The 12,379-nt window shown below is 43.0% G+C and overlaps 1 protein-coding gene across 1 annotated transcript in view; it reads left to right on the top strand.

The window, feature by feature from the left end:
* The first annotated feature begins 7 nt into the window (after nucleotides 1–7).
* SLC5A8 (solute carrier family 5 member 8) overlaps nucleotides 8–12,379 on the top strand; it is a 57,306-nt gene continuing 44,934 nt past the window's right edge. Inside the window, exons 1-3 of the mRNA XM_008064697.1 lie at nucleotides 8–268; nucleotides 7,915–7,980; nucleotides 10,234–10,285. Coding sequence (XP_008062888.1) covers nucleotides 113–268; nucleotides 7,915–7,980; nucleotides 10,234–10,285 — 274 coding nt within the window. The 5' untranslated portion in view covers nucleotides 8–112. The remainder of the gene's footprint in view (nucleotides 269–7,914; nucleotides 7,981–10,233; nucleotides 10,286–12,379) is intronic.

Genomic DNA, 12,379 nt, shown 5'->3' with positions numbered 1-12,379 from the left:
GGGCGTCTACTACGCGCTCGCGGGCGGCGGCCCGCAGACCTCGGGCGACTTCCTGACCGGCGGCCGCAGCCTGGGCGCCGGGCCCGTGGCGCTGTCCCTCACCGCCAGCTTCATGTCGGCCGTCAGCGTCCTGGGCACCCCCGCCGAGGTCTACCGCTTCGGCGCCGTCTTCGGCGTCTTCGGCCTCGCCTACCTCCTGATGGTGGTGCTCAGCGCGGAGGTCTTCCTGCCGGTGTTCTACAAGCTGGGCGTCACCAGCACCTACGAGGTGAGGGCCGCGCCGGCGGGCTGCGCGCCCCGGGCGGTTCTTGGCGCGCGGTCGCGGCCACGGGAAGCCTCTTCTCCCGGCCCTGCTTCTGGCGGAGAAACGTCCCGGCCCCGCTCTCCCCGGCTCAGTGACAGAAGGGGCCTCCGGGCCAGCGGAGCGACTGCCCTGGTGCTGGCCGGGCTCCTTTCTGCCGTTGACACCCTCGGTTCCCTGGCACGGGGGGAGGTTTCAAGGCTTCTACTTCGCGGAAGGGTTAGTCATTCGAGGTCAGCGACTCCTTCCTGAAAGGCCTCCCCTTGCTCCAGGTCCCCAACGCCATTGCTTTTCCGGGACGGTTGGTGAGGAATTCGCACCACCTCCCTCCGCGCCACACGTCCCTTCTAGGGGCGGGCGCCCCGGGGTCACGGGCTGGGTCTCTGGTCCTGACACCTGCTCTGAGACAAGACTGTTGCTTTCTCGGTGGGTGTCCTGGGGCCGCTTTATGCCTGTTTCCTCGTCTCAAAGAGAAAACGGCACATTCTGGGGCAACGAACAGTCAGGACATTGCGTCTTCCCCCCCCTCCCCCCCGTCTGGCTTCTTTGTCATCCTCCCCTGGGAGCATATCCTCTCCCCATGCTGCTCTCTGCGGGACATGTGCATATTCCTGTCACAAGTCATGGAGTTAAGGAGTCAGGAGCAACGGAAAGACAGTTTAGTCGGCACTCTTAATCAGTGTGACTGCAAACACTGTATAGGAATTTGAATGATTGACTTGCTTGATTATAAAACTGCTTGATGCACTGTCCCGAGGCTCAGATTCTTTCGTGATCACCGACCTCCTGCCATAAGTGACCTCTTGTATGTGTAATAAACCAATATCACTCCCTGCTGGACCTCTGGGTGGCTTCTCTGGAATAGGCAATCATTACGTGCACACCCTCTCAGATGTGGGGTGATTGCGTTGCAACCACCTACCTCGTCCCGTTGTTGAGAGGATTAAATGAGATGATGCCGGTGTGGCATTTAGAACAGTGCCTGGCATAGAATGGGTAAACGTTGGCCACAGTCATTGTGGTGGTGCTGGTGGTGATGGTGGTTATCTGGGTGGCAAAGTTCTCAAACAGCCCTGCCTTCTCTGTGGAAAGGTAATTAAGGAAAGCAACCTTCCTCTCTTGCCCAGGTTCCCTGGTTACAGGTTTTCTAAGGTGCCTGCAGGAAAGGGCTTTGCAAAGATGATTATTGCTTTGGTTGAGTTAAAAGAGCTGCTGAAGGAGAGTGTATGGGGAAGATAAGGGCCCAGGCCAGTACCCTTGGTGGGCTCCTTCCCAGACACTAATCCATGAGCCCCTGGGCCAAGCCCGCAAGTTTCTTCTCTAATCAGGCTCCAATCCAGGGCCTCTGGAAGGTGGCTTCCTAGTGGGGCTGGTTCAACTGGTGCTGGGGACATAGCCCCAGTGGAAAAACAAGTGTTGGTGACAAACTCTGCCTGGGCTCTGCCCGGGTGTCTTCCAGGGTGAGGCACTCCTCGGGTGGCGTGGTCTTCCACTCCTTTTGGTCACTGTGTTTGGGAGAGCTCAGATGACACCCCAGAAGAGAGCAGGATGGAATTTCTGTTATGCTCAGAGGTGGCAGACTGGCTGCCCTAGGCCAAATTCAGTACTCAGTCATTTTTTTTAACGCTTATAGTGAGGGGAAGCCAAATATAGAGGGTTCTGAAAAAAATGTATACACATTTTACATATAATGTTTGCTCAAAAAATGGCATTAATCAAATAAATGCTAGCATCACCCTACGACAGGCAGGATAGTCAAAGAAAATGACAGAAGCATGGTTGAACAAATGTCATTCTACCCATTGCTGCCATAATTGAAATCAACTTTGGAAAGTAATAAATACATAGATACCCTCTCTTAAAATGTGTATACATTTTTTGTCATCCCTGGTATAATTCCAGATTCAAATTTCTTTTGAAGGCTCAAAAGACTGGTGACACTGGGCTCACTTTCCCTGCAGCCACAGGAGCTCTGGTGACACTTAGTCCATGTTCCTTGTGGCCATAGGAGCTCTTGTGACACTGGACCTACATTCCCTGTGGCCACAGGAGCTGTGGTTCACAGCCGTCTATCATATTGGAATCTTGTCATTGTATTTGGATGGCAACTTTCTTATGGTGGAGAAATTTTTATCTACATTTATGTCTTTATGAAAACTCTGACAGGAAAGATGGGCAGGGTGAAGGAAGTTCTTGTTTCCAGGGAGATTTGAGAGAACATACTTCTTAGTGGATGTGGGGAATATTCCAGCATGTTATTATATGAACACCTGGCCAATGTCACACGTGTGTTACCTGATGGGACCTGCAGGCAGCTGAGTCTGTGAGCTCTGATCTGTGCTTAACCAACTCCAAAACTTGGAAAAGGTTGAAGAATCTGGCAAGAGCACTTCAGTCTCCACAGATGAATGCTGCTCTCATAATCATTGACCCGTGTCTCTTCGAGGCTGCAATACTAGCTCAACCAGAAACAAAATTCCCACATGTTCACAGTGGTGGAGGCCAGGTGAGCAAGGGTTCCAGCAGAAAATAGCAAAAAGCTAGTGCTCACTGGATGCTTCGTACATGCTGGGCACTGGCTGCATCGTTTACATGCAGTCATTCTGCATCTCAGCATTCAGAACCGTCCTTACGAGGGAGATGTTGCTGGGGCCCATTTTATAGACAAAGAGACTCAAGAGCAAGTTAAGCTGAGAGAGTGAAGCAGGGTAGACACACGCCTACCAACATAGACTGCTTCTGAAGGCTCTAGTGAGACTGTTACAGCCCCAAGCAGGACTTGTAGCTGTGCAGGCAGGACACGGGAAGCAATAAGACCATATGCAGTTGTGGCCTCACTGTGTCCACCACTGGAAGGCCCCGACAGTCCTTGACAGGAAATTTAGGAGGTATGCTAAACCCTGCTACCTGGTCATGGCACAGGTTTTCTTTGGGAATATTTTGTTATTTTATGCTAAGCGTCAGAGCCACTTACACAGAACATGCGGTACAGCCCCGAGTGATAGGTAGTACCCTGGCATCTTAACCAAGTATGAAATCCTCCTCATTTATATTTTTCTAGCCAAAACTGACTATTTACAAGCATTTTTTTCTATCTTCTATCATTTGTCCCTTCAAAAGTTGGCCTGACAGGTGTTTAGCAGCTTCCAGATCCACAGACTGGCAAGAAGGTTAATGCAGGAAACTAGTGTGGTTCATCATTTCTTCAGGATCTTTCTGGACTCAGCTAAATTTGCATTTTAACTGAGTTGCTCATGCCCTGTTTTGTAGTTTGTTTTACTTAAAGTTTTCCCATCAACAGAAGTCTTTGTATTGCTCAGCTATTCAGGGTTCTGAGGACCATGAGAGATCTTGTTTGACTGTAGGCATCCATTGCTATTCTGTAGTCTTGGCTGGAAATCCTGAAGCTGTTCTATAAGCCTACTGCAGGGACGTGGGCTGCTGGTTAGTTCTCCAGACATTTCTTCAGTAGCCTAGTAACTGATGACTGAGACAGTGATAGTCTTCTTGGTTCTGTCTTGAGTTGGGGCTTGTGTGAGCTTAAACTGTACGTTTTCCTGGATTAGTTGATCTAGGGGAAAATTCTCTCTCTCTCTCTCTCTCTCTCTGTATATATATATATATATATATATATATATATTTTTTTTTTTTTTTTTTAAGTTATTTGGTTCAATTTGCTACATGCTACATTCTTACCATGCTTAGCAACTCAGTTCTCATTTTTCTGTTAAGTTTTATTTATTCTCCAACAATTTGGACACACACATGTATCTAGTAAAGGTAAAGACTTCTCTGTCTATTCATGTCCATTCATGTATTTAGTGGTGTATAGAGGGTTAGTTAAAGAACATTGAATAAATAACACTGCCCTGTTTCCAGAATTCAGAAACTTCTCCAGACTTCTAAAAAGTTTTTCAAAATATACTTTAATGATTTTGGCACATGTACTTCATGGAGATTCATATTTTTCAGGGCCTACGGATTTGGATAGTATTAGCTTCCTAATGTCTTACTTTTGAATGAAGTGTTTTTGTCTTCCCATTCATTTATATTATTGGATAGTCTCTAAAACTCTATAGAGTAAGAGGGGAAAGAATGATTATAATGCTTCTCATTTCAGAGAGAAGGAGGAGCCTGTGATTTGGAGAGTAATTGCCTTAAGCTCATAGAGTCTGGGTGAGACTGGGCCAAGGGCTGGAGCTCTTCCTCCAGTGTGTTACACTGCACTGTGTATTTTCACTGGAGGTGATTTTTTGAGGTCATACTGTGTGTCAGTGTTGCTCACTCACTTATTGAGTCTTAAACACAGGGCCAAACTGTTTACACACATATGTGGATTAATGTGGTTATATGCAGAGATTTTGGCATCAGAGGTTTTAAATTCATGTTGTGGCCCTACCAGTCTGCAAGGCTGGACTTTTGGTGTTCTCTCTGAGTTCTGATGTCCTCTTGTCTAATATGGACTTGCACAGTACTCCAAACATGATAGCTGAGATATTGGAGCAAAACTACCAGATGTCCTTTCCCCTGATAATTATCTAATGCCAGTTTTTTCTTCCTCTTTTTTTATGCTGTATAAAAAGAACTACCACCCATATTTAACATAGTACTGGAAGCCCTAACCAGAGCAAGCAGGCAGGAGAAAGAAATTAAAGGTATCTAGACAGGAAAAGACTCTTCACAGGTAATGTAATTCTATACTTAGAAAACCCTGTCAAAAAACCCCTTTCACTGATAAATGACTTTGGTAGAGTCTCAGGATACAAAATCGATACATAAAAATCAGTTGCATTTATATACACCAACAACAAGCAGGCTGAGAACCAAATAAAAAACACAATCCCATTCACAACAGCTAAAAAAAAATTCCTTGGTATTAATCCAACCAAAGAGGGACAGATTATTACAATGAGAACTACAAAATATTGTTCAAACAAATCAAAGATGATCCAAACAAATGGAAGACATCTCACAGTCATGGAATGGAAGAATCAATAATACCAAGTTGTCCATTCTACCCACAGTAATCTACAGATTCAATGCAATCCCTGTCAAACTACCATGCAATATTTTTCACAGGCCTAGAAAAAATAATACTTAAATTTATATGGAAGCCAAAAAGAGCCTGAATAGCTAAAGCAATCCTCAGTAAAAAGAACAAAGCTGGTATCACCACACTCCCAGAATTCAAACTTTACTACAAGTCTGCAGTAACTAAGACACCATGGTACTGATACAAAAATAGACACATAGACCAATGGAACAGGATAGAAAACCTAGAAATGCAATCACAGATCTTCAACAACTCATCTTTGACAAAGCCAGCAAAAACCAACCGTGGTGAAAGGAAACCTTATTTGGCAAATGGTTGTGGGAAAACTGACTAATCACATGCAGAAGAATGAAACTGGACCTCACCTATAACCATATACAAAAACTTACTCAAAATGGATCAAAGACTTAAACGTGAAATCTCAAATTATGACAACTTAGAAGAAAATTTAGGGAACACCCTCCTGGTCATTGGATAAGGCAGTGCATTCACAACCAAGTCCTCAGAAGCAAATGTGACAAAACCCAAAATTGGCAGGTAGGACTTTATCAAGTTCAAAAGTTTTGCACAGCAAAATAAGCCATTAAAAGAGTAAAGACACAACTTGCAGAATGGGTAAAAATATTTGTGAGCTATGCATCCAACAAGGCCTAATATCGAGGATCTATAGGGAATTCAAACAAATTGGCAGGACAAAAACAAAAATTAAAAGAAAAACATTAAAAAGTGAACTAAGGACTTGAACAGACGCTTCTCAAAGGAAGACGTCTAAGTAGTCAACAGATATATGAAAAAATACTTAGCCTCACTACTCATCAGAGAAATGCAAGTCAAAACTACAGTGAGATACCATCTCACACTGGTTAGGATGGTTATCATTAACGGTAAAAAATGAAAGGTGTTGGTGAAGATGCAGAGAAAAGGAAAGGCTTCTACGCTGTTGGTGGGGATTGGAAGCTTGTTCAGTCTTTGTGGAAAACAATATGGCATTTTCTCAAAGAACTAAAAATAGAGCTACTGTTCAACCCAACAATCCCACTTCTGGGAATATACCCAGAGGAACATAAATCATTCTACCAAAAAAGACGTCTGCATGCGTATGTTCATTGCAACACTTTTCGCATTAGCAAAAACATGGAACCAACCCAGATGCTCATCAAAGGTGGACTGGATACAGAAAATGTGACACACATACATGATGGAATACCACACAGCCATAAAGAAGAACAAAATCATGTCCTTTGCAGCAACATGGATGCAGCTGGAGACCATCACCCTAAGTGAACTATCACAGAAACGAAAACTAAATACCACAAGTTCTCACTCATGTATGGGCACTAAATATTGGGCACTTGGGCACAGGACAGGAGCAGCAGATACTGGGCACTGTTAAAGAAGGAAGGAAGGGAAGAGGCATAAGGGACTCAAAATCACCCAATAGGTACCATCCCCGCTATTGATAGGGGTGGGGAGTAGGGGGGTGTTGGAATCCAAACCTCGCCTTCACACAATATACTTATGTAGCAAATCCTCACCTATGGAAGAAAACTGCTGTCAACTTTACACTTCTTAGCAATCATATTCAAGTTAAAGAATGTCTTAGTCCCCAGCTCTGAAATTCTATGATTCTAACTCTGTAATAATATATCTATTATGATATATTATACATTATAGGAGACAAGCAGACCATATTATACTATACATCAGATATCCAGGGGAGTAGGAGAAATTGGCAGGGTCATCGGCAGTTTGAGCAGAAACCGACTTGGGTGATTTAAGTGAAAAACATCAAAAATGGTTGGAAGAACATGGGGGTGCCTCATGGAGCAGAGTGAAAAGCTGAGTAAGCAGATTTTGGAAGGGATAGAAGCCAAGGCAGCCTCCCCGGGGCAGCCTTCCCAGGGTAGCCTTCCCAAGTCAGCCTCCACAGGCTGCTCTGTCAGTATCTGTCTGTCTCAATCATTTTCACCTTTGTATCTTGCCTCCAAGATTCAAATATACCCAGAAGCTGATTGACTGAGCTGGGGTCACGTGACTTCCTCTTGGTCAAAAGGGGCAGGGCACCTTGACTGGCAATTCCATCCCAACTTCCTGCAGTCAGAAAGGGATGGCCCTCAAGCGAGTCAAGGGAGATATATGGATTAGGTACCAAGAGAAAGGGAAGAACGACAGAGTGCTCACTCAACAAATACAGAACTTAGTTCCATTTATTTGATATTCTGGGAAAAGCCAAACTAGGAATGGAGGCCAGAATAGTGATTGCTAGGGTTTGGGGTGGGACGAGGACTTGATCACAAAAGGGAAGTATGAGGGGGTTCTCTGGGGCGATGGAACTTTTTTGTGTCCTGATTGTGATGGGGTCACATGTGTGTTAAACCCCATCAAACTGTTCTCTAAAACAAGAGTCAATTTTGCTGTATGTGACTACACGTAATAGTAAAATTAAGATACAAATTCATTATGAAGTTGTTTTAAATTTCTAACCCCTTACTCCTTAAGCTGCTGATTTAAAAAAAATCCGGAGGATTCACATAATGACTTTTTTTTTTTTTTGCAACAGTACTTAGAACTTCGATTTAATAAATATGTTCGTCTCTGTGGAACAGTCCTCTTCATTGTTCAAACAGTAAGTAGCTCTCCATTAATTTATTTTATTATTTGTCATCTAAAATGCTTTAAACTGTGGCATCTGAGTTAAACTTACCTGGGAAACACATGAGAGATACAAAAGAGATGTTGGAAATATGAGGAAGCAAAAAAAAAAAAAAATCACTTGTCACTACACAGAATTAACAGTTAAGATCACTAAGCAGTGGTTCAGTAAAAGCTGCTTCCTGGGAAAACAGAATCTTTAAGTGAATGTTAAGTTTGACAGCTCAAGCAATTTCAGGAAAATATACTTCCCCTTATCCTACTTCCTCCAAGGTAACAGTAGGGGCATTACCAGATGACACAGATATTTGAGGGAGCTATTATAGCTGATAGTAGGAATTCTAATAAAAGGAAAACATGTTGCATGTTTCACAGTCTTTTTGCAATATGTTGAGTAATCGACATTACTCAAATGAACTGAACCAGCCTGAAATCCCATGCCTTGGGAGGCTGAGATGAGTGGATTGCCTGAGCCTGTGGATTCGAGACCCGCCTGGGCAACTTGGTGAGACCTCGTCTCTACAATAAATCAAAAAATTAGCCGAGCATGGTAGCTCGCGCCTGTAGTTCCGGCTCCTGGAAGGCTGAGGCGGAAGGATCGCCAGATCCCAGCAGGTCAAGGCTGCGGTGGCCGGGAACGGCCACTGCACTCCATTCTGGGCGGCAGAGTGAGACGCCAACTCAAAAATAATAATAATAATTTTCTGTTTGAAAACATACTTTAAAAATCAGTGCTCTTTTAAAAATTGACCTATAATGCCCAACTGAAGCAGACACTCAGAGTGTAAAACAACAGAATCGTAAGTTCTAGAGGAGTCTTTAAAGCCAAATACTTAATCTAGTAATTCAAGAATACACACATACAGATTTGCTGATTGACACAAAAGGAGGGCAAGGATTTGCCAAGTGGCCAGTGACAGAGAATGGTAATGGCCATCACATGTCATTTTTATAGATCTTCCTCTTGGCAGTTAAGCACATCAGAGCTGGGTTTGGTAATCGAGGTTGAGGAAGGGGTTTTTATTCTCATTTCTAATTACAATTCCATTTTGCTCATCAAGAGCTACTTAAGAGCTATTTGCTGCAGCAAGCCTTTGTAAATTATTAAACTCGACTCCATTTTATATCTTTTTAAATCACATGACTTAGATTTCATCAATCTGTAATAATTGCGGTATAAAGGGAAGCGGCCCTTTAGGGTCTGGTAGAGATTCTGCCGGAGTTGAGCCTGGTGACCCGAATTTGTCAGCTGTTCAGACCTTCTTTGTATCTTTGTCAGAAATGCCAACAGGAATGAGCAATAGAACGAGTGTTAGGAAGGTGGCCTGCAGTCATGCTTTTAAATATTCAACATGGATAGAATAATGACTGGAAAGCTGGCTCATTTTTTCAAAAAGAGGGAAGCTGTAGCATCTCCTAAAAGAAAGACTTCCACAGCTCCACCCATGTAATACAATCATACATTCAAATACTACTCAATATGTTCTTATTTTCATACTATGTTTTACAGAATAATCATGGAATTAACTTCAATGTGATGTATTTGAAAGATCAGATGCAATGAAAACAGTATTTTGAGAAAAAGACCACATCTCACTGTTATACCCCAGATCAATTAATATTTGTTGACTGTATAAATGAAAATAAGAAATAAAAGTAAAAAGGTGGAATACAGTTTTTGTTTGCTTTCAGAAGTTTTTAAAGTGCAAATTTATGCTTTTGTTTAATTAATGAACATGCGAGCTTTTAAAAACCAGTTTTTCACATTTTTTACTTTTTTCTCAATTAATTATGCAGTGATTAACAGTAGTTCAAATAGGATTTGAACTATTGATTCATATATGATTGAGGAGTCTTCCGCTCTTAAATTAATATTCTTTCTTTTTTCATAATTGATTTAGATCTAAGAAAATTTTTTTTCAAGCTAGAGTTGGTGGATCAGTGACCATCTGCATTAAGCATCACATAGAAAGTCCCTATTTTTTACATAAAGTTAGTCATAAAAAAAGTTTGTAACCTAGGACTACACCATAAACAGAAAAGAAGAATCAACTTTACTTAAATAACATTTTTCAAGTTAAAAATAATTTTATTAAGTTTATTATCACGGCTGTTTTAATTTGGAATTGAAGTTGCAGGAAAAAAATAGTATTTTTTTAAAACTTATGCACATAATTTATGAATTTTATAACTCATATACTACATTTGGCTTTCTTTCCTCCCCTAGATTCTGTATACCGGAATTGTTATTTATGCTCCTGCCCTGGCTTTGAATCAAGGTACATTTTAGAGTTGCCAATTAGGTAACTCATATTCTGGGGGTCACTTTCTTTTTTTTTTTTTTTTTAAGTTGGAGTCTCACTCTGTTGCCCAGACTGGAGTGCAGTGGCCGCTTCCGGCCACCGCAGCCTCAACCTGCTGGACTCCGGAGATCCTTCCTCCTCAACTTTCCAAGTAGCCGGAATTACAGGCATGTGCTACCATGCCCGGCTGATTTTTTGATTTATTGTAGAGATGGTCTCGCTGCCCAGGCGGGTCTCAAACCCGTGGGCTCAGGCAATCCACTCACCTCAGCCTCCCAAAGGCGTAGGATTACAGGCTGAGCCACTGAGCCCGGCTTGGGGTTCACTTTCAATAGGCCTTCTTTTCTCCTTGAGGGGTGGGAAGAGGAGGAACGCCAGGGGGTAGGTGGGCTCAGTGTCTGCGCTGGCTGCTTTGGGTTTCCAGTCAGTGAGTTCCAAAGTGTTCTAGAGGAGCAGGAGAGCAGACCTCGTGGGGGCTTCTCTGGGATGTGCCTACCAGAAGTTCTTGGTTCTTCCAGGATGTACGCCCCCCCTACATTCGACCCATGGATGACGGCGCTACTTCCATTTTTTTTTTATATTCCTTTCCCTTTATTGTCATAGTATTGAAAAATTGTATAACACATGAAATCTTTACCAGTGTCTCACATCCATGCATCAACCTGCATACAAGAACACAACTATATCTGAACTTGAGGTTAAAGAAGTCATGCCTAATAATGTTCCAGATCCCCAGTCACAAACATGTCACCTCACTGTGACCTTCATAATCCCTATGATAGGTTCCTCTGATCAATATAGCAATGGTTGTCTTCCTCTTTTTAAAAGTTTATATCTAGCCGGGCTCGGTGGCTCAGCCTGTAATCCCGTGCCTTTGGGAGGCTGAGGTGAGTGGATTGCCTGAGTCCGCGGGTTCGAGACCTGCCTGGGCAGCGAGACCTCATCTCTACAATAAATAAAAAAATCAACCGGGCGTGGTAGCGCATGCCTGTAATTCTGGCCACTTGGAAGGCTGAGGCGGAAGGATCGCCGGAGCCCAGCAGGTCGAGGCTGTGGTGGCCAGGAGCGGCCACTGCACTCCAGTCTGGGTGACAGAGTGAGACTCCAACTCAAAAAAAAAAAAAAAATTAAAAGTTTATATCTTTATTCCTTCACTTACTTTCCAAACCCCAGTTCCTCATCAATGAATTCAACCCACGAACAAAAAAACTATTTCTTTTTAGTTTCACTTGGGAATTTAAACACTGCTGCTCATTCAGGCCCTGCCCTATGCATGTATTCACCCATGTATTTATCCAACAAATGTCTATTCAGTGCCAACTACAGGCTAGGCACTGTTGCTGGTGGCACAATGATGAATAAATTGGAGAGAGTAGAGGACCTCACAGAGATTATAGTTTAATGGGAGACTAACACAAGTTAAGAGGTAATTACAATACAGTCAGTAACTATATGCTAAGGGAATCACTTAGTGCTAAGATGGCAGAAAATAGAGTCATCCAACCCTGGTTGAGAAGTAAGTGCAGAGACCCCTGAAGTATGACTAAGTGTTGAAAGACAAAGTATAAGGGGAAAATGGGGAGAGAAGAACATAGCAAGAACCTGGAACCAACCATGCTGTCCATCAAAAGAGGACTGGATTAAAAAAAATATGGTACACATACACGATGGAATACTAGCAGCCATAAAAAAGAACAAAATCATGAATTTCACAGCAACCTGGATGGAACTAGAGTCTATAATACGGAGCAATCGCTCACAGAAACAAAGATCTGAGTATCACATGTTCTCACTCATATAGTGGACCATGAACATTTATCGTAATACTATAAGAAAAGGATTGACAGTGGTGGGAAACTATGAGGGGGGGGAAGGGAAGTGGGATTAACGGTAGTAAATATCTGTCTGGGGACGGGGAAACACCCCTTATCAACAAGGGCACCTGAACAATGCATATTTGTATACCTAGCCCTTAACTGTACCCCACAATTTTATTTATTTATTTATTTATTTTGAGTTGGAGTCTCACTGTCGCCCAGACTGGAGTGCAGTGGCCGCTCCCAGCCACCG

The sequence above is a fragment of the Carlito syrichta genome, unplaced genomic scaffold, assembly GCF_000164805.1.
Source record: "Carlito syrichta isolate Samal-C Ts95f unplaced genomic scaffold, Tarsius_syrichta-2.0.1 Scaffold307930, whole genome shotgun sequence".
In the NCBI taxonomy this organism is placed as follows: domain Eukaryota; kingdom Metazoa; phylum Chordata; class Mammalia; order Primates; family Tarsiidae; genus Carlito; species Carlito syrichta.
This window is presented reverse-complemented; position numbering and strand designations above follow the sequence as displayed.